A 25,889-nucleotide genomic window follows, 5' to 3' on the forward strand; every position below is an offset into this window, starting at 1 on the left:
ATAGTTTGTTTTTTGTTCTGTGGAGTTTTATATGCTATTTTTGTTGGTGTAAATCTGCTTTGTTACCAGACTTCAAATCGTAATAGAATGTAGTTAAAAGTAGTGATTGGTGTAACGGACAGTGCTGTGTAAAACATCCCATGTTGAGTCAGGAGTTGTTGCTAACTGATTACTAGGATAACTCAAGAAAGTGCTGCTTCTTTCAAGGTTATGTTGTTTAACTTTAGTTTTTAAAAACCTATCTGATGTGTTTTCTGGACTCCCCAGGTGGAAATGAAAGGAAAGTGTAATAGACACATGTAAATTTAATTGAAAATCTTAGCTTGGCGTTTAGAGAAACTGAAAATCTTGTGTCTTAAGTCAGTGCTTGGCACATAGTAGTGCCAAATAAGTATTTGTTCACTAAATAAAAGACAAATTCACTTTATTGTTTTTGAGGTCTTGTTTTTGTGGCTTTGAAGAAAGCCACTTTACTCCTCCAGAATAAACAAATTTACTTTTTAAAGTAAAGCCTGACTTTTATCTGTTTTTTTCCAACCCCTCTGAAAAAGAAAGTAGTCTTCTATTTTAGTAAAGATCTGGTTGAAAATGAAATATTTTCCATTTAAATCAGCACACTGTTTAAAAAACATGTCTTGTATGGAACCCTATATTGGTCTTCTTTGTATTATTCTTGAGCCATAGGAGTATTTGGTTGTATATTTATAATAAAATTATTTGATCTTATGTATTTTGATGATGGTTTGTTTTTTACAGAAACAGCCATCTCGGTTTTAATGTTTTTCCTTCAGGAACTTCTTAAAAGAGCGTACGTCCCAATCTATCCTGTTCTTTGGAGTATAAGAAGACCTGAATGTAAAAATTTTTAATTTCAGTTCAATTATCCAATATTTTTTGAGTTCCTACTATTGCTCTTAACTACTGAAGATTGATTTCTGCAGACCCCACCTACCATCATAATAATTTAATTGCTTGGATTTTTAAAAAATTTTTGGTATGATAATTGATTGTACTTTTTCATCTCAACAGATTTCCCATGTTATCCACGTTGGTCAGCACCCTGCAAATAAGCTCTGGGTGAAAGGAATTAACATTTTAAGGGAACCTGTGTCTGTATCTATATCTAGTGGCGTGCTAAGCCCTTTATACCTCATTTAATGGTTTGATCCATATAAAGAAAAACTATTTCATAGACATGGATTTTAAGTCTTCTCTACCTTGAGTACTTAAACTCAAAAATGTGTACCTAAATGGAGTCAACAAGTTGAAAAAGTTAATAATGGTAGTTAATCAGTAGTATCATTTTCTTTTCTAAAGACATTAAGTAAAAGTGAGTTATAATTTAACTTATGAATCTGATAGACTTTCTATCTGGCATACGAAAAAATCTTGAATTTATAGGAAAAGAAACAGGATATTTTAAAATAATTGGTGTATAAAATTATTCTCCATAGTGTATTCCTTTTATATATATAATATTTTGTTTCTGTCATTGTTAGCTCCATATGTAATAATAATACATATACAGTTACATTTATTAAAGAATATTTGTAGGGGCTGGCCCCGTGGCCGAGTGGTTAAGTTCGCGCGCTCCGCTGCAGGTGGCCCAGTGTTTCATGGGTTCGAATCCTGGGCACGGACATGGCATTGCTCGTCAAACCACAGTGAGGCAGCGTCCCACATGCCACAACTAGAAGGACCCACAACGAAGAATATACAACTATGCACCGGGGGGCTTTGGGGAGAAAAAGGAAAAAAAAATTTTTAAATCTAAAAAAAAAAAAGAATATTTGTAATCAAGGAGAAAGCCAAATTATGTTTGAGAGCTGCAGATAAGGCAGATTTTTTAAGTGGTGAATTTTTAACATTTTAAAACAAACATTAATGACTTGGCCAAAGGCATAGCATATACCTTCTATTTAAAAACAGGTTTATGAGGAATATTTTTAATTAAAGGAGAAATTATTTCATATTGGCCACCACCACAGTCTCTTAGGCACTTGGTGTGCTATGACAAATATTAGCATGTTCAAAATTTGGTTTTGGTTTTTAGTTTTTGCATTTTATGCATCTTGATGATACCAGTAATTTTAGGTGTTGAAATTATGTAGATCGTCGACACAAAAATAAACACTTACAGAGTTGGTGATCTGCCTTTTTGTTCCAAGGTGCAAAGCAGTGTAGCCATTTGGAATCTAGTGGAGCACAGCATTCTTGAATGGCCTGATCTGGTAGATTATGAATTCTTAACTGGAAATATTTAAAGACATGACCAGAACAATAAAAAGTATGTTAAAAATGGTAAATGTTAATTAAATCATAAATTGGCCACCATACTCCACAGTAAGGTATTAAGGGTACAGACTTTTGAGTCAGAGAGTTATAGATTCAAATTCCAGGTCTGATACTTATTCAGATGACCTCAAACAATGAACATTGTCTATCAGACGCTCAGTTTTCATCTGGAAAATAGTAATAATCTGATAGCTATTTAATTAGATGGAGAGTTACATGAGGTTGCATTTGTAAAGGTGTCTAGTGCTCAGCAATTGGTACCTATTACAGCATGTGATTTCTGAATTTTTTGGTCTTTATTTAATGCCAGATCAATACAATGTTACTATCGTATGTTTTTCAGAATTGCATGAGGTAAGTTTGTGAAAGTGATGTATACATAAAGTCTGTTCAAATGTTACTCTGTAGCATTGTATGCAGATTGCCTGAGTAAGCTGTGTAACTTTGGACTTCAATTTCCTCTCGTAAAATGGGAATATTAGTATCTATCTTGGGATTTTTAGGATTCAATAAGTTAATATATATAAGGCACTTAGAGCACAACTTGGTACATAATAAGTGCTCAATAGAATCTATTGTATAATTATTACTGTTATACTTTAGCATCTTTTCTGGTAATGGTAGAGATTGAAAGTAAGAATAGCTCATGGGTGATATCATAACTGTTGGATTTTAAAGTTGAAAAAGACATTGGAGATCATAGGGTATTTGGGGAGAAACTGGAAAACTGTGCTTGGCATGTAGTAGGTACTCGTTATTTTTGACTGAATGAAACTAAGAGATTACGCTATTTACTTAAAGGAGGCAAAAATGAGTACAACTCATAGTTCCTTCTTCCTGATTGAAACTGCTGGCTTGATAATTATGTATACCACACTACCTGTCACCCAATTTTTATTCCTATTAAATGTGATATTTCATAAAATGGTATTACTTTTCTGGAAGTTTTCTTCCTACAAATTAAAAATCAGGTAGGCTGTTATGAACCTCTACTCTATTTGACTTGCCTTATGCCAGTTTATTGGCCTCTTAAGATTTCTTTATACCACCGTAGTTTTTCATCATATTTTAAGAAAATGTAGGGGAGTTGGTTTCCTGCTTCAATTTGATAAGCCTTTGTTATTTCTTAACAAGAAATGAGTTTTTAAAAATAAGTGGCTTATTTTTCCCTTCCCAGATGCCACTTTTATTCATTCATTCAACAGAACATCTGTGAGGTGCCTATTCTTCTGTCTGGCCTTGTTTTTTAAAATTTTAGATGCTTCAGATACAAATATGAGTGTTTCACTGCTCCTGCTGCCGTCTTAAATGCTGTATCCAAAATCCCCTGATACACATTAAAATTCAGGTTCTCAGGCCCAAGAGTTAGGGCTCACAATGGAGTGAGACTTTTTAAAATAGGGATAACTTTTCCAAAAGTTTTGAGGTTTTGATAACAAACCAGACTTGGGGACAATTTTTCAAGGAGTTCACCATCTGGAGAAGATAATGCATGTATACAGATAACTAATAAAAAATAGGTAGAATGTGTTGAGTGCCAAAGAAAGATTTCTTGAAAACCTCAGGCTGTTGCAAGAAGTTGAAATTCCTGGATGTTTTCTTGTTAGTAGATTTGAACATTCTTGTGGTGGGAGGGATTATCTACAAGCAATCTGTACCTGATTTGATTTTCTTTTATTAAAAGTTTTTATGTTATACAATGGAGTTTTTCTTCCCAACCTGTCCACACTTTTTGGGAAATTCAAGTCCTCCCTAACACTGGATTAGGTTTGTTCTTTTAAAAAAAGTCATTTCTCGAAAGAATTCAAGGCTCTGATAGAGTATAGTTGTCTTAGATTCTAGACCACTATTTGACCTCAAGGTGTGGGTTTCTTCAAGATTTGTGCCTGATGATCCTAGATTAGTGTAATATGTGTATTAAAGCCTTCTGAAAGTACCTCACTAACTTTTCACAGCCCTTTTTAAAAATTATGTTGAAGGTTTCTCTTGAATTGATATCATTATTCTTATTAGCAACTATGTTTAAAGAATAATTTCTCATAATATTTATATGAAATATTTCAAATTTTTATTTGATTTAAAAAAAAGAAATTCTGGTAAAGTCTGGTTACTCCCGCCCCAGCATCATTGAAAAGTAAGCAGTTGAGACAACTTTATGATTTTTGCCGTTTTGCATAAAATATTTCTAGGATGCAATATTGACTCTTCTGCCTTAAATATGGGCCTAAACTGACTTTGATATTTGTGACCGTTATTTAACAGCCATTTATGTTCAGTACTCTGATGCTTTCTGGGATCACTGAGGCATTTGTAAGGCTATTTGCCACAACCCTAAAAGATACCATATTTTTGCTCCCTTCTTCTGTTTAACCTTGGAAGTTTATATAGTTTTTCCAGTAAATACTGCCATTGCTTAAATTATTTTTAAAACTTCCTTTGAAATTTCTCTCAAAGCTTGTTCTATGTTCTTTCAGTTATTCATAGTGAAATAAGCGTGTAGAACTAAGTGTGGCAGCAAAGCTGTGTCCGAGGTGATATGTAGCCAGAAAGGCTGTCTGACTTCCTTCAAGCACCAAAAACTGGCTACAATTCTTATTGTACAATTTTACAGTAAGAATATTCGTTTGGGCTTCTTAAATTCTGATATGCTTGTTTAAAGGAAATCATATTTATGCATGACTAAGTATAAACCTTTATGGTAAAGTCTTAACTTAAGCTTTTCTATGTTAATTTAAACTTTTAAGGATTATCAAAAGAGGCCAGTAGTAAGTTGTATTTGTGATTCTCTGGAAAAAATATTTAAACCTACTGTATGCTTTTGAATTTTTGATGCCATCACCTCCTCTTTAGATAGGTTGGCCAAAATTGACTGTTTTAATAGTAATGTCTTTAAAATTTGAGTTGCTTGCTTGGCTATTAGGTTTGTGTAATTAAACTGAACTTAGAAAATATCTGCAAACAATGAGTTGCTTTGAAGTTAATCAAATTGCTAAGGCCTTGTATAACTATAAATCAACTTAAAGGTGAATTTGCATGTTTATTGTATACAGTTATTTATATAGTAAACGAACATTTTTTAATTCATGTCACGGTGATAACTGGACTTTGTTTACAGAAAGCCACAAAGAAAACTGATAGACCCAGACTAGAAGATAAAGATGATCTAGATGTAACAGAGCTAACTAATGAAGAGCTTCTGGATCAGCTTGTGAGATATGGAGTGAATCCTGGTCCTATTGTGGGTAAGTTGATAAAATTTCAAACATCTTTTCTATAAAACAGTATCCCAAATTGTTTCTAAAGGCCAGTCTGTCATTAATCATTTATATGACCAGTATCTTAGTTTTCTTAACTATAAATGAGGGAAATAAAATGAGAGAACTAGATAATCTCCAAGATTGCCTCTGTCATTGAGATTATTTCATGTGGTGCTCGTATCACACTGCCTGGTGAGACATTTGGATCTTAGATGAGGTAACATGTCTGGCCACATTCATTCAAATCAGTAAGTTAAAAGTCTTGATTGGAATTCAAGAGTGATACCCTAAAGAAAAACTTAAAAAAGAAAACCTGGAAAAACTAAATACACTAAATTTCCATCATTTGGTTACTGTTAATAGGTGATTTTGCAAGGCTGATTATGCCTTAATTTTGGAGGGTCTTGGCAGTAACCTCAAGATGAGAAAGATCTATTTTGATTTTCTAAGTTATGTAAAATTTGAACTGGTGATTTAGGGGTTTGTTTTTTCCTATAGGTATAGTTGCAAACAAGAATTTGGAATGTTGTCTTTCTTTTGTTTTATTTAATACACTGCTTCCAAATAGGTGATAATAAGCCTATTAATGTGATTACCAACAGACATTTGATATCCTTTTTAAATTTTTCACTTAAAATTCCAAAAGGGAGGTGATGAAAAATGTGTATTATGCGTCAACATAAATTACATGTTGGTATTATCAGCTCTTTATTTTTTAAAGTTGTATATGTTAAGGTGTACAACTTGATGTACATAGACATTGTGAAATAATCACCATAATCAAGCTAACTAACATATCCCTCACCTCCACCTCACGTAGTTTTCTTTTGTGTATACGTGTGGTGAGAGCACTGAAGATCTACTTTTTTAGCAAATTTCGAAGATGTAATAGAGTATTGTTAACTGTGACCCATGCTATGACATTAGATTCCAAAACTTAATTATCTTGCATAACTGGGGTTTTGTACCCTTTGACCAACATCCTACCATCTCCCCCTCCCTAGCTGTTCATCTTAAGACTGCTTATATAACATTTTGAGATATGTGTTGTTTCTAAAAATACATATTTATTGTCATTTTATTCATCTTACAGAAATCAGGGAAAGACATACAGCTGGTGTAAGCAAAATAAAAGCTATTTTTGATTTTAAATTGTCCTTGATGTTGAAATGTGTTAAGAATTCGTTTAGAATCAGTTTTACTTTGCTAATTGTATAATTTCTATTAGTAACACACATTTCCATAAAAGGTCATTTTAACTGCAAAGTGGTTATATTTAAAGACAACACCTTAAATTTACACAATGTTATGTGTCAAATATATTCAGTTTTTAAATTGATTTCTAGGACTTTTCCCATAACTGAATGGCTGTTTATAGGCATATTAATCTCCTAGAGTTGTGGCGTTTTAAGCATAGTAATTCAAAGGAGTACAATCTGTTTATAAAAATGATTTTTCTACAAAGGCAAGTACTCTTAGATAATACTGGAGAAAAGACACAAAGTCCAAAACTTTTCAGTCAGAAATCCTCACTCATACATGGCTTTTCAGAAGATGATGTGTAATAAGATCTGTATCAATCTACTATGTATTCTATGCTATTTAAAGAAACATTGCTGTAATCATGTGTTAAAATCCCAGAAGAAAGCCTATTTTAGAAAAGAATCCATTGTATAGTATTTTTAAGCACTTAAGTTTAGGAAAGAAGAGAATGAAAGTAACATTTTAATGTTGCTAAAGATGAAGTCTGAGCTGGATCTTAAATAAGATAACATGAGTCCTAAAGCATGTTGTGCCTTAATGCAGGAACAACCAGGAAGCTGTATGAGAAAAAGCTGTTGAAACTGAGGGAACAAGGAACAGAATCAAGATCATCTACCCCTCTGCCAACAATTTCTTCTTCAGCAGAAAATACAAGACAGAATGGAAGTAATGACTCTGACAGATACAGTGACAACGAAGAAGGTAAAATTTTAAATGATGTTAATCAAATATATGTAATTTTTTTCAGACTCATAAGATACAGTAACAGTGAAGAAGATAAAATTTAGAATAATACCAAGATTAATGATATAAACAAAAATTACATATGAGTAATCCTTTAAGTAATTTGATTTAAATATCTTTTGTTGAGAATTCTAAGAAACAGAAAAGTACAAATATCTAATTTTTTGTCGCGTAAAATTGCCAGGTGCCTGGATCTTTTTTCCTTCAAATGTCGTTTTTCTAAGAGAATAAAGTATTACAAATAAAGACAAAGTTCCCCCATTTATGCCTCTCCAAGTATCATCTCCACAGAAGCAACCACTATTGTTAATTTGATGCTTATCTTTCCAGTCTGTTTTTAATTAATTTTTCATGTACATCTATCTAATACATGGTATTATTTTGTACTTTAAAAAGTCTATATAAATGATATCGTGTTAAATCTTATCACTTGCTTGTTTTTTTGCTCTATTATTGAGATCTCATCTTATTGATTTGTTACATATATGTCTGGTTTATTTCTCATGATAAATAGCAGTAATGTTTACGTATCGCATGTTTTCTTTGTTCTCTATTGATAGGCATTTAGATTTAGAGTTTTTACTAGATAATCTGATTTTAAGGCAACTTCAAAGCAAATATTTTGACATATTTTCAGTAGACTATTTTAAGAAAATTTGACCATATTTAAATATTTTTTGGAAACAGTACCTGAAATAAATGACCTTTTCAAATTTATTCTAAGAACAACTTGATATTTATAACCTTTTAATTCAATGACTTGTTTATTAATTTCGTGATTTAATTTGACCCAAATTAGTTATATCTCCATAAGCATTGCCTGCCAGGGCACAGTCTGTCAGATTGGTTGTTCAGAATATGAAATATAGAGTCTTTTCCTTCAACAGCACTATATTAGCAAGGAGGCAAAGAATAAAGTCAGCTTAAACACAAGTAATACTTAAACTTCCTGCCTCTTTTGCCTCTACAGGAAAGAAGAAAGAACACAAGAAAGTGAAGTCCACTAGGGATTTTGTTCCTTTTTCTGAACTTCCAACTACTCCCTCTGGTGGATTTTTTCAGGATATTTCTTTTCCTGAAATCTCCACCCGTCCTCCTTTGGGCAGGACTGAACTACAGGCAGCTAAGAAAGTACATACTTCTAAGGGAGACCCACCTAGGGAACCTCTTATTGCTACAGCCTTGCCTGGCAGGGAGCAGTTGCAGAAGTTAGCCTCTGGAGGGAATTTGTTTACTTCCTCCAAGTCTAGCCATGATAGATGTTTAGAGAAAAGTTCTTCGACATCTTCTCAGCATGAACTCGCTGCCATGTTGGTCTCTACTGCAGCTTCTCCTTCACTGATTAAAGAAACCACCACTACTTGCTATAAAGACATAGTAGAAAATATTTACCGTGGAGAGAAAAGTGGAATTCAACCATTATGTACTGAGAGGTCCCATGTTACAGAGTCTGAGAGATCACAAGTAATTTCTCCACCACTTGCTCAGGCAATCAGAGATTATGTCAATTCTCTGTTGGTCCAGGGTGGGGTAGGTAGTTTGCCTGGGACTTCTAACTCTACACCCCCACTGGATGTAGAAAACACAAGGAAGAGAATTGATCAATCTAATTATCAAGAAACTGAATCCCTGACTCCTCCACGAAAATTCCCTAGACTCAGTGAAAAGTCAGTAGAGGAAAAGGATTCGGGTTCCTTTGTGGGATTTCAAAATATACCTGAATCTGAACTGATGTCGTCTTTCACCAAAGCTGTTGTCTCTCACTCACTCACTACCTTAGGCATAGAAATGTCTAAACAGTCACAGCATGATAAAATAGATGCCCCGGAACAGTCTTTTCCCTTCCATGAATCTATTTTAAAAGTAATTGAGGAGGAGTGGCAGCAAATTGACAGGCAACTGCCTTCATTGGCATGCAAGTATCCAATTTCTTCCAGAGAGGCGACACGGATATTATCAGTTCCAAAAGTAGATGATGAGATCCTGGGGTGTATTTCTGAAGCCACTCCACCAGCAGGTATTCAGGCAGCTTCCACTGAGTCTTGTGATAAACAGGTGGACTTAGCACTTTGTAGAGCATATGAAGCTGCTGCATCAGCATTGCAGATTGCAACCCATACAGCCTTTGTAGTTCGGGCAATGCAGGCAGACATTAGTCAGACCGCACAAATTCTTAGCTCAGATCCTAGTCGTGTGCACCAGGCACTTGGGATTCTGAGCAAAACATATGACGCAGCCTCATTTCTTTGTGAAGCTGCATTCGATGAGGTAAAGATGGCTGCCCACACCATGGGATCTTCGACTTTAGGTCGCCGGTGTCTCTGGTTAAAGGATTGCAAAATTAATCCAGCTTCTAAGAATAAGCTGGCTGTTACTCCCTTTAAAGGTGGAACATTATTTGGAGGAGAAGTATACAAAGTAATTAAAAAGCGTGGAAATAAACACTAATGGAGTTAAGAATAAAGACATCTATTCTATTATTGATATGGGGAACTTAGCAGCTTTTCTAAGAATTTCAAGTACTTTTATGCCAAAATTTTATTTTCTCTTAAAGTAGTTTTGGTTTCCAGATTGGGCCAATTTCGGTGTCAAGCTTCTACCCATCAAATTACAGTAATAAATAAAAATAATTGCCTACAAAGAACTGCCTTTTTTTTTAAGTTGCGCAGATGGAAAGCCTGATACAAACAATTTAAAGCTTTGTAGATCACTTTTTTGTCTCAAATAATCCACTCTTTCCTATTAAGACTTTACAACTCTTGAACACTAAAAATCCATTAACTAGAATATAATTAGTCTTCACTGTTTTACATATTACTAGATATCTTTTCACTTTCTAGAACTTGTCTACATTTTTCCTTTTGTTTTCTCCCTTTTTTTTTTTTTTTTTTTTTTTACTTATGTCTACAGTGTCACTCATAATAGTCTAGATCAGTGCAACTCAAAGTGCCGGTCTGCAAACTGTTACTGCTCCACAGACAAGCATGCACCAGAATTTGAACCTAGAGGCACTTTTAAGATCGATGACAGGGTTTATTTCTGTGGTAAAATTTTGTTGGCAGAGAAAACAGTGTACTAATTTACATTCTGATGCAAGTGCCTCGTTTCTTCATGGACTGGGAGCATACAGTTTGTGGACTACACTTTGAGAAATAGTGCTCTAGACCATAATATTCTGAGATAGTGCATTCCCACCATGGCTGTAGTTTGTCAGATGAATTAGACAGTGGAAAGATGGGGCTTGATTATTATTTTTTTTAGTAACTCTTTCAAGGTATGTTGTACTTCATGGATGATTAGGCTTAATCTAAATTCTAAAAGCAAATTTGTTATTAGATTTTTTAGAAAGATCATAAGAAATACTCTATTCCAGTATCTTGTGTGTCTATATAAAGCAGTATATTCTGTTTACATTTTTATGATTGTAAGATGAATGAGTCTTAACTGTAGAGACATTTGATAATCAAATTTCTTTGTATTTCTGTGGAAAATAGTAGTATTGAGTATAAGCAAAATGCAGTTTCTTGGGCACTCCTAGCCTTTACTCTATTCTTAGACTATGTCCGTCTTTGCCCCCTTCAGGGAGTAATTTTGTTATTTGTCTTCTGAAATGTACATGTATACATGTACCTACTAAGCACTATGTGATTTTTTTTTAATGTATTGCTGTAGAATGCTTCTTCAAATTCAATAAAGTTGTTAAATTTGAACAGTTTTGTGTGGTCTCCAGAAACATGTTGTATGTGTGTTTTATTCTTGGAGTTGCAACAAGTTAGATATTTGTGGGTGAACATCCCTTTTCCATGTCATCATGGAAACTCGCTTGACATTTGGTATAGTTGAAAATATTCTAATTGTTGTGTGGTTTTTCTTCTATTTGAGGACCATGTTATTGGCTGTTGGAATTTAAATTTGTTAAAGGAATTCATCTATAACCAGATACTTTATTTGTTTAATCAATTTCTGCTCAACTGATGTTGGGTTCTTTATTTTGCCCTTTCTAATTCGTAGATTCTGAGTTAACAGCATAAGATTTTATAATGCTAAGGATTGTCCTAAACATAGATACAATGATAGATCCATTAACAGAAGTATTGGGAGGTGGGGGATGGAGTTGATAACCTTAATCCTAAATAAAGATTGAACTATTTGAACTAACACAGTAAAAATCACTGTTCATTTTGGGGAAGCTTGCAAGTAGACTCTGGACTGACTAGTACTAGACAAGGTAGTTAGCAAGACACAGCTATCTGGACTACTTTTTAGCACAACTGCATTGAGTTTATGCAAAACTAAGTTTTTGTTTAAGAATTGGCTTCATTTCTGTCTAGTAAAAAAGTAATCTAAGAGATTTTTGGTAATACTAATAGAAGTTTTACAGGTAACTTACGTTAATTTTGCTATACTATGATTCAAGGCCACAAAAATGTGGAAGTTAATTTTATCAGTCTTTAAAAATCTAGCTCTTCAAATGGTGATAAGATCAAGACTAGGAGAATGGAGTATTGAAGCCTATAAAAAGATGTATATATATTTGAATTATTAGGTAAATAACCATCATGGTGATACGCTAAGGAATACATATGCATTAGCTTCTCTTGAAAGAAATGTTACCTTGTTTTCATTATGGGGAGGAGGAAGAGAAGAAGTGACTTGTGATTGGTTGTGCTTTTCTGTGAACAAGATTCCTCCCTTCCTCCTCAACTGTACCCGGGTTTTTTATAATCACATCAAAAAAAGGGGGAAAGACTTAAACTTCACTTACGTATTAATGTCATCGCACTTATTTATTGTTATTAGAGGCTTGATATCATACAGGTTTTTTTAATTCTTAAAATTCCCTATAGCTTTTTCCCTTCCATATTCCAAAATTTAATAGCTAACCTTTGTTAATATAGTACTAATATGCTGTATGAACAAAGAATGGTTACAACTATGTATTTTAATGTCCTTTTCTTACATCTGAATTTTTTTGGTAAAAAGCCTCCTCAGGAGCAGTTTGAACTCACTTTATGTTTCGGACTACTAGTCCCAGAAAAAGGAGAGGAGAATAAATAGGAAGAAATAGTGATCTGATTAAGGACTGGAGGAGAGAAACAAAAATAGAATAAAATAAGAAATGGAAAAGAAAAGTTTGTAAAGACAGAGACTGCAGTTAAAGACTAATTTGCAGTTAAACAGTTTTCGTCTATTGAGGTAATGCCAATAAACAAACTTCTTTTACATATTAATGTGCCTAAAACCAGGGTTCCAAAGAAGTTTCAGGATGACACTGTAGTTTATTATATGTTTCAGAAAGTAATGGTTTCTCCAATGTTATTTCCAGACTCTAAAATAGAGCTCAAGCTTGAGAAGAGAGAACCACTAAAAGGCAGAGCAAAGACTCCAGTAACACTCAAGCAAAGAAGAGTTGAGCACAATCAGGTATCTTGAGTTTTGTGATCCCTGTGTTCGGGTGTAAGTAGTCTGACAACACTAATTTGCCTGTGTCCTAGCCTTTGGTTAATTGTTGACACCAGATTCCAGCGCACTCAATGAAGTGTTCGTTCTATTGTTCATTAAATGGCATTCAAAATGTAAACTTTGTGTTTTTTTGTCAATAGTGTAGCCTGTGCTTACTGCAAAAGCAAGTGTTTAATAAATGTCTCATTTGTGTTTGATTCTGTGCTAAGCTTGGTTCAAAGCCAGTCATACTGCTTTTTTAAGAGAAATATTTTTTAAAGGTGGAAATGCCTATGCAATTCTAATTTCTTTAAAAGGCAGGGGAAGGGTTTTATATTTTTGTCTTTGTCTCTGGATTTCTGACTGCTCTTACTTTTGCCTGTCTTATCTTCTGTGGCTTTTCCCTCAACTCTGTGGCTAGTCTGGTCCTAAGACCACACTAGTCTTCCTTATTCTAGATGAAATTTACCTTTTTTATCATGGGTGAGGCAAGATACAGATTTTCAAAGGAAAATATAGGAAACTAAGGGGAAAAATAAGCACAGGTATGAAAGAGCTAGTTTACAGAGAACAAATTACTGACTCTAATCGAGCATTGATTTTGCTGATGTTTTACAAGACCGCTGTCACTAATCATTTCCTTATCTATCTTCTGTCCAGCTGGAAGATTTATCTAGTTGGTTATTTATATTTTCCATCTTCTCTTTGTCATTTTAAAGTCACACATCCTCAGAAAAAGTGTTCTTGATTTCTTAAGCCATGTCTCTCTCGGTTTGATGTAAGTTGATAAGTTGAATTTCAGAACTGTTTGTTAGAAATGAGCTTGGTGACTGGGGAATGTGTAGAGCATTGAATGAAAGAAGATTTTATTTAATATAGAACCAAATACTGGAATAAATATTACCCTTTTATCGAGTATTGCTAGGGAAGAGCTGCAGGAGCATGCTGAAGAATAAGGAAATAACAGAGCAAGAGAAACTAGGAAAATGTGGTCAAGGACACTGAAATAGACAGGCATGGGGAATTTAAGCACATAGAAAAGTTGGGTGAAGAGTTTAATGACCCTCCAGTCACACAGTCATAGAGCTTCAACAGTTGACAACATTTTACCAGTTTTGTTTCGTCTTTGCCCGCACCCTCCAGCCTTTAAATTCTTTTTGGTTTTGTTGTTTTGCATTTGCCAGAGTGTATTAAAGCAAATCTCCAACATCACATTATATCATATCTCACACATTAAAATGTCAGTATGTTGGTGTATATCTCTAAAGATAGGAGCTGTTTTTTTAATATATATATATGCGTTACTATATAAAATATGCCAGTGCCACTACCAGACCTAATAAAATTAATAACTTTTTCATATCTAATCTGTTGAAATTCCTTCAGTTTCAGAAATGTCTCTCTTATGATTAAATTGTTCATATCAGGATGCAGACAATCTCCACATATCATTTGGTGTTTTTTGTTTTGTTTTATCTCTTAAGTAGGTAGCGATTTCCCCTATAACTGTTTCCTTTCCCTCCATTATTTGGTGAAGAAGCCAGGTCGTTTCTCTACAGAATTTTCCACATTCTGGATTTGGCAGATTGCTTCTTCCTAAATATGATTTAATTTGCTCTTCTATACCCTGTATTTCCTGTATGCTGGGAGTTAGACCTGTAGTAAAGCTGTGCAATAGACTTTTCTGTGATAATGGAAATGTTTTATATCTGCTGTCCATTATGGTAGCCACTAGCCACATGTGGCTGTTGAATACTTGGAATGTCGCCTCTGTGGCTAAGAAACTAAAATTTTAATTTTATTTAATTTAAATAGCCACATGTGGCTAGTGGCTACCATAATGGACAGCACAGAGTGTGTTGGTTACATTCAGCTTCAGTTTCTTTGACAAGAATACTTCATAAATGGTGTTGTGGCCTTCATATTGTGTCATTTCGAGAGGCACATGATGTCTTTTTGATGATGTTAAAATTAATTAGTAATAGGTTCAGATGTTGAAAACCTGATCCATCCATGGTAAAGTTCCACATCACCGTTTCATTTATTGGTTATGATAGCCATTTATGATTCTTGTCTAGATCCATTATTTTCATTTGAGGTTGTAAGATGGTGATTTATCTCATTCTCTCATTCCTTTACATCTATATCTGGAATTCAAATAACTTTCCCTCATGAACTGCCTAGTTACCTTGAAATAAAATTCATACAGGAGAGTCAGTATAAATGCTTGTTTTTTGCCTTTTTTTCTTTTTTTAAAAATTTTTTTCTTAAAGATTGGCACCTGAGCTAACAACTGTTGCCAATCTTCTTTTTTTTCTTCTTCTTCTTTTTCTCCCCAAATCCCCCCCAGTACATAGTTGTATATTTTAGTTGTGGGTCCTTCTGGTTGTGCTGTGTGGGACACCACCACAGCATGGCCTAATGAACGGTGACGTGTCCATGCCCAGGATTCGAACCAGCGAAGCCCTGGGCTGCCACAGCAGAGCGCTCAAACTTAACCACTCGGCTGTGGGGCTGGCCCCTGTTTTTTGCCTTTTATTTGCCAATTTTCAACTTAAAGTGCCCTAGTCACTTTGAAAAGTGATCAATAAAATCTTTCTACTAGTATAGTTTTTATATATTTGACTTATGATCAATTATAGTCATTCCTTTTTCATGTTCAAATTTTGCTGTCTTTAGCCATTGAGAATTACTGAGTTGGTTCGTCTGTCTCTTTATTGATGCTGTTTGTCTTTGATAGTTTGTTTTCTGGCAAGTAAGACCTCCCAGGCTCATGTGTATTTCCCGCCTCTTATCAAATTAGCCATTTTTCCAAAGGACCTTTATCCTTTTAATAGAAAATATTTGGAAGCTACCAACAATCTGGATGCTAGTGTTCATTCCTGCTGGGCTGTCACTGCTTCTAATCCTTTTCAGTAGGTAGAGCTAGGAGTACTTGTTTTTTAGAAAGAGAAAATAAATCATGAATTCATCAAATTTATTAATTCAGGCTATCTAACTTCTAGGTGTTATTCTTGTATTTCTTTCTTTCTTTTTTTTTCTGCTTTTTCTCCCCAAATCCCCCAAGTACATAGTTGTATATTTTAGTTGTGGGTCCTTCCACTTGTGGCATGTGGGACGCCACCCCAACATGGCCTGGTGAGTGGTGCCATGTCCATGCCCAGGATCCAAACTGGTGAAACCCTGGGCTGCCGAAGTGAAGCACACGAACTTAAACACTGGGCCGTGGTGCCGGCCCCTACTTGTATTTCTTTTATGCTGAGTATCTTGGTTCTTAAAATAATATTGTTACTTTTATGTAATTATCACTATATATATATGTGTATGTGTTTCTAAGTAATACAGTATTACCACTAACAGGCTGCTAAATGCAGTTTGGGGGTTTTCTTGGGCAGTTTTTCTTGTCTTTAGGATATAAAATCAAAATACTGTGCTCAGGCACTTGCAAGAATCTTTTCTTTCATTTATTTTTTAATTATTGAGAATATGTGGTTTTATTTAGGCATAAGAGAGTCAGAAATCTAGTTTCTATCTTTGTTCCTTCCATCTATAGGTAACTATTTTTAAGTTTTGAGTTATATTTCGTTTCTTTTTGAAAATATAAGTAAATACATAGATTTATATATTTATTTATGCTCTCCTCCTTACGTAAAAGGCAGCCTACTTTGCACATTCCTTTTCTGTCTTTCTGTTTTTAATCTAAACACATATCCTGGAGATCACTCCATATCAAAATATAGTATAGCCGTTTTCCTCATGCTTTGTACCACTGCATGGTATTGCATTTTATGGATGTGCTATAATTTATTCAGCCACTTTCCTTTTGGTGAATATTTGGATTGTTCTCAGTTATATGTTATTTTGAATAATGCAAAGATGAACTGATGAACAGCCTTTTGTATGTGTCATTTCATATTCTAGCCAATTTATCTTCAGTAAATCTAGAATTGAAATTGCTGGGTAATTTTGCTATTATGTTACCAAATTCCCCTGCGTAAGAGTTGAAGCATTTTGCATTCCCATCAGCAATATATGAGAGTACCTTTCTTTAATGGACGAATATGCTGTTTTTAAAAAAAGTTAATACGAGAAATCATCTTGGTCGTGTTTTACCTAAATTAGTAGTTCTTCAGAGTAAGGTGGCTTTTAATTAGTCTGATTATTTCTTTTTAAATTCCTCTATTTTGTATGTGGGACACCACCACATCACGGCTTGAGCGGTGTGTAGGTCTGCACCTGTGATCCAAACTGGTAAACCCGGGGCCACCGAAGTGGCGTGCATAAACTTAACCACTATGCCACTGGGCTGGCCCCTGCTTATTTCTTTTTATAACCTAGTTTTGTGTACATTTTTTTTACTCATTGGGATTTATAGCCTCCTTTAATAGCCCAGCTCCTACATTCTCATGTGCTTCAACTGCATAACGTCTTCTGAATAACTTTTTACCTGAGAGCTTATTAAAAGTCAGTGTGAGAAGGTTTTTGTTTCCTCCTCTTGTTGTCTCATAATAAATTCAGGACTTCCTATAGAATATCTTGCTGAAAATTGATGACACTGCAATTCTGATTTTGGCCATAGAACATACAGGAATCACATTAATTACTAATTTTATATAGCATTGAGTTTCTTTTCAATCAATAATTGTTTGGTCCATCTTATTAAGTAGTGATAACATTGAATGATCATTTTATTTTTTATTTATATTTTCTTCTCAAAGTCACTTGTTTATGGTGGATTCTGGTAGAAAAACATTTTTAACCTTCAGAATATTTTTTCTGGTTGTGTGAAGGGTTGCCAGTTTTCTGTGAAGATGATTACTTCTAAATTAGATAATGATAGTAAAGAACTAAGAAAATTGGTTAACAATCCTCAACCAAAGAACTAAATACATCTGAACAAAAGAAAGTATAAATGATTTATAGTGAAAAGTGTCCTTCCCACCCCAACAGTTTTCCAGCTGTTCCCACAGGAAACCAATGAATTTCTTGTGTTTCTTTCCACAGAAGAAAATAAGAAATCTTTAAATGGAGCTTGGCCTTTAATGTCAAAGATAACTCATAAAAACATATAAATGTGGGGGTTTTTATTAACCATAATAGTTTCAGTAGATGTTTCATAAAATTTTTGATGAAGAGATTATTTCAGTTATTTAGTCAAAATAAAACATAACAAGTGAGAAGTCCTGGAATTTGGTAGATAATCACTTTTAAGGAAAGGATGTGTCTTCTTCACCCCCTCCTTTTACTTTCATGGACATAAGTAAAATATCTGGTCTTTATAGTGTATCATTTGCATAACTGATAATTTCATTAGCCCTTTCTAATTTCATTAGATTTTAATTCTTTGAAGAGTTCTAAAATACTGAGTATACATTGATAATACCAGATAGGCTATCAAACTAGAATCTTTTGGAGGGGTGTAGTGAGGAAGATTGGCCCGGAGCTAACACTTGTTGCCAGTCTTCCTCTTTTTGCTTGAGGAAGATAGCTCTGAGCTAACATCTGTGCCCATCTTCCTCTCTTTGTATGTGGGACACCACCACAGCATGGCTTGTTGAGTAGTGTAGGTCTGCACCCAGGATCCGAACCTGCAAACCCAGGCCACCCAAGCAGAGTGCGCTGAGCTTAACCACTTCACCCCTGGGGCAGCCCCTAGAGTATTTTTTGTTGTTGTTTTGGGGGTTTTTTGGTTATTTGGGTCTTTTGGCTGAGGAAGATTAGCCCTGAGCTAACATCTGCTGCCAATCTTCCTCTTTTTTGTATGTGAGCCACCACCACAGCATGGTCACTAACAGACTAGTGGTGTGGTTGGCGGCCAGGAACTGAACCTGGGCTGCTGAAGTGGAGTGCACCAAATTTAACCACGAGGCCACCGGGGCTGGCCCTAGAATTTTTTTTAAATACTTCTAATTATTTTTATTGGTGTTGAGTAATTGCTTATTAAAGAGAAAACAGTGTTGAAAGTAGTTTTAAAAAAATACTTGCCTTTGAGCTGTATCATAAGTCCGTCATACTATCATAAAACAGTTGTTCTCAACTCTCCCTGCACATTAGAATCCTCTCAGGAGCTATAAAAAGTAGCTATGCCCAGGCCATTCTAGAAGAAATTCTGACTTAATTGGTATAAGTTGGGGTTGGGGGCATTTGATATTTTTTTAAAGCTCTCCAGATGATAGTGTACCACTGGGATTGAGAACCATTTAAATAATCAGGAATTTAACTAACAAGCATTTATTATATGTGTGTAAATTGTTTACAGATTTGTCTTTTGACTAACATTAAGTTTTCATTCAGCAAATATTTCCTAATTGATAGGAAAAGGAACCCAGAGATTCAGTGTGAGTCAAAGGAAACTTACAGTGTCAATCCCAAATATAGATTAATACAAAATCAGATATATGAGACTATGCCTGTACCTTGTGAGGTTTTGGTAGTAATACTTCCAGTCAAATAAACCCTTGTCTCAGGATAAGAGTAAAATATATCTGTCTTTAAAATTAATAGACACTGACTTGGATATAAAAACATCAGTTATTTAGATAAAATATTAGCTTGAAAGCCAAAGTGACAATATAAGCACACTTTAGTACTAATCATTGATAGATGTTCTCTAGTTAAAAGAATTTAAAAGAATCGTCTGGTAATACTGGCTTCAAAGTTGAATAACATGCTACTTTGAACTTAGAATCTCAGGCCCCACCCCAGAGGTACTGAATCAGAATCTGTATTTTACCAAAAGCTCCAGGTGATTGATGATGCACATTACAATTTGAGAAGCACTAGTCTAGTGATTTTCAAACTATTGTGTAAAGACTGCTGTGCTATTTTTTAAATGAGGAAAAATCAGTCAGCTCTTCAGGGAGAAATGAATCTGGGACTGGAAGGTAACAGTGGTCTTTTCACTGTGACCTTTCCATCTTTCTGCAGTGAGGAGTGGGTCACACTGAGGCAGTGGCATTTTAGGCTTGCATGTTCGTGAAGGAGGTGAGCACCAGGTTTTTGTTGCTGCTCAGTTTTACTATCTGTTTCTAAGAAGAGTTTGACACCTGGGAATTTTTAAGTTCAGATAGCCGTGTATGGATTATAATTTAAACTGATTCTATTTAAATAATCCTAATCACATGAAAATAATATTTAATCTATGGTGACAATTGTAAAAGTTTGTATTTTGTTTTAAAGCTGGCTTGTCGTAACAGATGACTTTCTTACAAGTCACGATTAGCCCAAGAGATGCAGCTGCGATACTAGAGCCAAATAGCAAACAGCAAGTCACAAAAGGAGCCAGTGATAAACTGATGTGCTTTTTTCTCCCTCCTTTTTATTATCATTTGTGAGCTCCTATAGTTGGACTCTTTAATGTATTTTACCATACTTTAAGTGTTTTCTGATGCCTACATATCAGTTCAATCAATAAATTTAGAAATATTTTGAGGACGTAGCATTGTTTGCAAATGCTGGCATTTGGAGATTTTTCATGGCTTCTCAGTGTGCTAATATGGCCATTATTAAGGTGTTTGATGTTAGAATATGACTTTTTAACATGTCGATGCTTGAATAGAGCTATTCTCAAGCTGGAATAACTGAGACTGACTGGACAAGTGGATCTTCAAAAGGCGGACTTCTGCAGGCATTAACTAGGGAATCCACAAGAGGGTCCAGAAGAACTCCGAGGAAAAGGGTGATGCAAGGCTTACTGCTTAGCATTGGGTTTTCAGATTGGTAGGGTTTTAGTGATTATTTTATATTTATTGTTTTTGTTTTGTTTTCAAACTAACAGGTGGAAACTTCAGAACATTTTCGTATAGATGGTGCAATAATTTCAGAGAGTACTCCCATAGCTGAAACCATAATGGCTTCAAGCAACGAAACCTTAGTAAATATGTTTCATAAACTATACAAGTGGTATTCTTTGTAAATTACCCTTTAATTAGAATTGGGGAGGTGGTGAATTTTGGCAAATCTCAAACTTACATGTTTTTAAACGTTATGTTTTAAACTCGTTTTCCCCATATAATTCTGAATTTTAGAATTTTTCAATGTAACCAATTTATATAAATTTAATTCATCGTGCAAGAATCCTAAGTATTATAAGGATAGTTTTTTGCTAAAATATTTAAAGAATGATAAGGTTTCACGTGTAAAAGCAATGAATATGCTCATTTCTAGGTTCTCTTGCCTAAATTTGTGTTAAGGGAAAGTTTCAAATATTACAGAAGTAGAATATCTTTTTTTCTTTTTACGTGTCTTTGTTATGTTTGGATAATTCTGAGTCTGAATAATTTGAATCTTGGCAGGTTGTCAATAGGGTGACTGGAAATTTCAAGCACGCAGCTCCTATTCTGCCAATCACTGAATTCTCAGACATACCCAGAAGAACACCAAAGAAACCATTGACAAGAGCTGAAGTAAATGACTAAAATTTAGATCGATGCTATCATTGATCTTGTAAAGAGGAAATATTTATATTTGTTTTTTGGAGTGGGAGGGAGCAGAACTTTCTTTATTGGGTGCTGTGTGTGTATGTGTGTGTATATGCATATATTATTTTAAAGACATACTTTTGGTAGTGACAGTGGAAAGTAACTAATATAGTATGACATGCTAATACTATCCTCTTGCTTCTGTGCCTCAAGTTCTAGTTTTCAAGGGAGTGGTCATTTGTGTGCTGCTTTGTAATATGTTCTCTTTGTTATGGATGTGAGTTGAAAGTGTTACTGGGCTACATGTTCTCTTTGTTATGGATGTGAGTTGAAAGTGTTACTGGGCTGTGGTGGGGAAGGCTACAATACTATCTTTCATTGAAAGGTCAAGTAATGGGACTTTAAAGAGATGTTGTATAATGCTTGAATTGCTTAACTCCTGTATAATTAAGCTTTAAAGTACCAACTGCATGATGGAATATAAGTTTAATGAATCTTTACCAAAAGTTATTTCGATCTGAGCATAAAGGTGAACACAGCAAATCAGGTTGTTAAAAAAATTATTTTATGTTTTTTAAGTTAGGAAGATTGGATTGACTCTAGTTAAAAACATATACTAAAATTTGTTAAAGATCCATGTTAATTTGATATCTTCTATATTTGATCATTTAATTACAAAATTATTAACAGTAAGAAACAATGTACTCTTTAATGTTAAAGAAAAGCATGAGAAATCCATCGAGGAAACTTTACACTGCCATATTAGCTGTACTGAATTTTAGGGTTTGTGGGGTTTTTTTTAAACTTATTTGAATGTGTAGTGATTTGCCCCCACCTCCAATTACCAAATTAACATATCCTTACATTAAAAAAATTTGAAGAGAGTCTTGGAAGTGTGTGGATACTTAGGCAATAATGAATTTAGAAATGGCAGTTGTAAAAGCTAGGACAGATATAAGTGCATTCTGTTCTCTGAAACTTCTATTTAAAATTATGTGTTAATTGTGCATTTACACTAAATTTTAACTTGTGGTTGTTTGTTTCTTTCTCTCTTATTAGGTGGGAGAAAAGACAGAGGAAAGAAGAATAGAAAGGGATATTCTTAAGGAAATGTTTCCCTTTGAAGCATCTACACCAACGGGAATTAGGTATTCAGATATATTGAAACAAGTATTAATGTATTCTACTAGGTCATTTTATTTATTTACTTATTTATTCCCACCTTTATTGAGGTATAATTGACACATAAAAATTGTGTATATTTAGATCGTACAGCATAATTATTTAATATTATATGTCTATGGGGATTTTAATTTTTAATTCTTCACAAGTTACTGTACCTCTCTTCTCCGAATTAAACTGTTCTTTTGGGAGCAGTTTAATTCTTCTAAGCCACTAATTCATATTCTTGAAAGTTGTCCGTTTCAAAATTAACTTTGTTAAGCTGAGGGTTTGTAAATAAATCACTTACCTACTATTTAGTTCCTATTTTAAAATCTAAACAGAAACCTAGTAAGAGAGAAATCGTGTTTTCCCTGAGAGTTTTTCTTTTATAATTGGAAAGACTGTAGTTAGGTATGTGAATTGTTTCTTGACTGAAGGAATCATAGCCAAGCTACCTTATTTTTTCCCTCTTATCTCAGAAATATATTAGCTCTGAAAAGCCTTTACGAGGGTAAGTTTAGTGAATATTTATCAAGGTTCTGCATATTTTTTTCTAATAAAAAATATGCATCTAACTTTTTAAATGAAAAGTGTATACAAGTTTTAAACAGGTTGACTGACCTCACTGTTTATATGTGACAGTTTCCTACTGTTACCTGAAGGAATGTGTTTGGAATTAGGAGTGGTAAGGACACTTTACATTATTTAACTAAATCATGACTTTAGCTAAAACTTATTTTTCTCTTCCTCCTTTCACTCCCAACAGTGCTAGTTGCCGCAGACCGATCAAAGGGGCTGCAGGCCGGCCGTTAGAACTGAGTGATTTCAGGATGGAGGAGTCTTTTTCGTCTAAATATGTGCCCAAGTATGTTCCCTTGGCAGATGTCAAGTCAGAAAAGACAAAAAAGGGACGCTCCATTCCCATGTGGATAAAAATTTTGCTGTTTGTTGTTGTGGCCATGTTTCTATTTTTGGTCTATCAAGCTATGGAAACCAACCAAGGAAATCCGTTCCAAAGTTTTCTTAATGACTCTGGAAAATCCGATGAATGATATCTCTTTGGCACATTCAACTTGGTCTCCTGTTTTTAATAACTGTATAAAAAAAGGTTGTGTACACTTATTGACTCAAGAACTAAAAATAATGTGATTTCACCTCAGTAAATGTAGTATTCCATTGAAAAGCAAACAAGATATATAAATGGACTTCATTTAAATGTTTTGGACTTTGGACTAGTAGGAGATCACTTTGTGCCATATGAATAATCTTTTTTAGCTCTGGAACTTTTTTGTAGGCTTTATTTTTTTAATGTGGACATCTTATTTCATTTTTGAGAAAAATGTATATTGTTTTTGTGTATTTGGGAAACAAGAAGGGCAAAACATGGTAGTATAATGTGAAGCTACACATTTAAATACTTTGAATTCTTACGGAAAAGATTTTAAGAATTCTCTGCTGAATAAAAACTTTAGAGATGCGTGAAACATGAAATTCAGTAAGAGAAAAAATAACTCGGGGTTGTACTTTTTGTAACTGCAACAAAGTTTGATGGTGTTTATGGCAAGAAGTACAGCAATAATCTCTTCTGTAACTTTTATTAATAGTAATGTTATTGTTGTAGCCCTATTGTACTTACTTTTTAAAAGATTTCTAGTATCATGAATGTCCTACTTCAGTAAGACCCATTTAAATACAGTTGATTTCTAGTAGGGATCTCTTAGCGCAACATGTTCATGTTTTAGAGAACTGTGAGCTGGCTGTACATGTTTTTAAAAGCTATTTAGCTAGCTGTAAGGCTGTAATTGGAAACTTGTACTTTTTATTTACAGCAAAACATTTATTGTCAATCCAATTTGCTACCAAAATTTTTTTAGATAAATAAGTGTGTGTGTCTGTTTAGAAGTTAGAAACTTTAAACCCTGGTCTTAGGTTCCACTTGGATTCATTATTGCATCGTCTTCTGTTACCAAAAAGAAACTCTGCCAAGTTTTTTGCCCTATATTTCTTAACATAATTTGATTTAAAAGTGCAAAAAGTATTTGCTTATAAATTACGTAGTAAACTTTTCTTGGATACACGGTAGTTATACATAAATTTGTAAACTCTAAATATGAGGCGGGCATTATGATTTTTGTGTACTCTTGAAATGGTTAACTTTATCGTTGTGGCTGATTTATTTTTTTAGCTAAAAGTTACCTCATGTATAACTTGGTTAAGTAAAGTAGTAGGTAATTGAAATTTCAATAGAATCAAGTAAAACAAAAATTTTAAATTTACTCATTTGAATTTCAACTTTACAGTCATTGACCATAAAGCACACTGAAAATACAAGTTATTTTTACATATCATCTGAAATAAAAAGATACTTTTTAAAGAGGAAAAAGCTGGAGATGTATGTTTAGACCAGCACACAATTTTGATTTGAATTAGCCCTATTCTGATATTTAGCTTTTAGATAGTTGTAGACATTTTTCACATACTTTGCAATTGTTCAGAAATGTTTGTAGGTCTGGTCCTGCAGGGGGAGTGGCAAACTTACTCCTACATCAAAATGCTTCCCTTTCTGAATAAAAGTGTTTCTTTGAGATGAGCCACAGAGGGGGCATGTTTTACTCAACTTTTCCACTATAAAGTAATAGCAGTCTACTTTGACTTTGTTTTGAAACTTTGTTTCCCATATTGTTTTCAATTTTTTGTTTGTAATTAGAAATTGTGAGAGGCTGCATTTAATGATTAAAAATGTGGGAAGATAAATCAGACTTAATATGTATGTAAGATCAGTTTTCTATTAGAAAAGGTATGGTCCAAATAGCAAAAATAGGACCAGGTAAAACGTAGTCTTTTTTTTTTTTTTAATGTGTACTTGGTCTTTTTTGTCTGTGTCTGTTTTATTCCACTAGAATAAATGTGTCCTTGATGTAAATGCAAAGCATTTCTTCCTGATTAAATTGTAGATGTAGACTTCACAATATAATTCAATAATAAAAAAGTAATTAACCTCTAGTTTTGTCATTGCAATAACTGCTTTTCAGATAGCACAAAACTATAAGATTTCCAGGTAACATTTCTTATGTGGTATTTATGGATTGTTGAGGTTTAGTTCTCATTTCAATCTATTCCTTTATGTTTTGCTTCTAATCATTATAGTAATGTGATGAGGTCCTCGTTTGCTCATAATAAGCAATGTATAGCTATTATACTTGCAGAATGACATAGGGAAGCTCTCAGAGGCACCTCTCCCACTCTGCAATATAGTAACTACTACTTTCAGTCTCCATTTCCTTTTTTTCCTCTAGTTTTACTC

The 25,889-nt window shown here is 34.0% G+C and overlaps 1 protein-coding gene across 5 annotated transcripts in view; it reads left to right on the forward strand.

Annotated features, from left to right (window-relative positions):
* The window catches only part of TMPO (thymopoietin), a 28,120-nt gene extending 2,532 nt beyond the window's left edge, over positions 1-25,588 (forward strand). Inside the window, exons 2-9 of one of the 5 annotated variants that reach the window (XM_014736760.3) lie at positions 5,411-5,537; positions 7,359-7,517; positions 12,886-12,983; positions 20,560-20,679; positions 20,779-20,874; positions 21,296-21,406; positions 22,481-22,569; positions 23,352-25,588. In XM_014736760.3, coding sequence (XP_014592246.1) covers positions 5,411-5,537; positions 7,359-7,517; positions 12,886-12,983; positions 20,560-20,679; positions 20,779-20,874; positions 21,296-21,406; positions 22,481-22,569; positions 23,352-23,637 — 1,086 coding nt within the window. In that variant the 3' untranslated portion in view covers positions 23,638-25,588. Of the gene's footprint in view, positions 1-5,410; positions 5,538-7,358; positions 7,518-8,529; positions 11,270-12,885; positions 12,984-20,559; positions 20,680-20,778; positions 20,875-21,295; positions 21,407-22,480; positions 22,570-23,351 lie in introns of those variants that run through there. The other 4 variants (XM_023631505.2, XM_023631506.2, XM_023631507.2 and 1 more) reach the window with 4 other exon arrangements.
* The last annotated feature ends 301 nt before the right edge of the window (positions 25,589-25,889 follow it).

This window comes from Equus caballus, chromosome 28 (assembly GCF_041296265.1).
Source record: "Equus caballus isolate H_3958 breed thoroughbred chromosome 28, TB-T2T, whole genome shotgun sequence".
Lineage (NCBI taxonomy): Eukaryota > Metazoa > Chordata > Mammalia > Perissodactyla > Equidae > Equus > Equus caballus.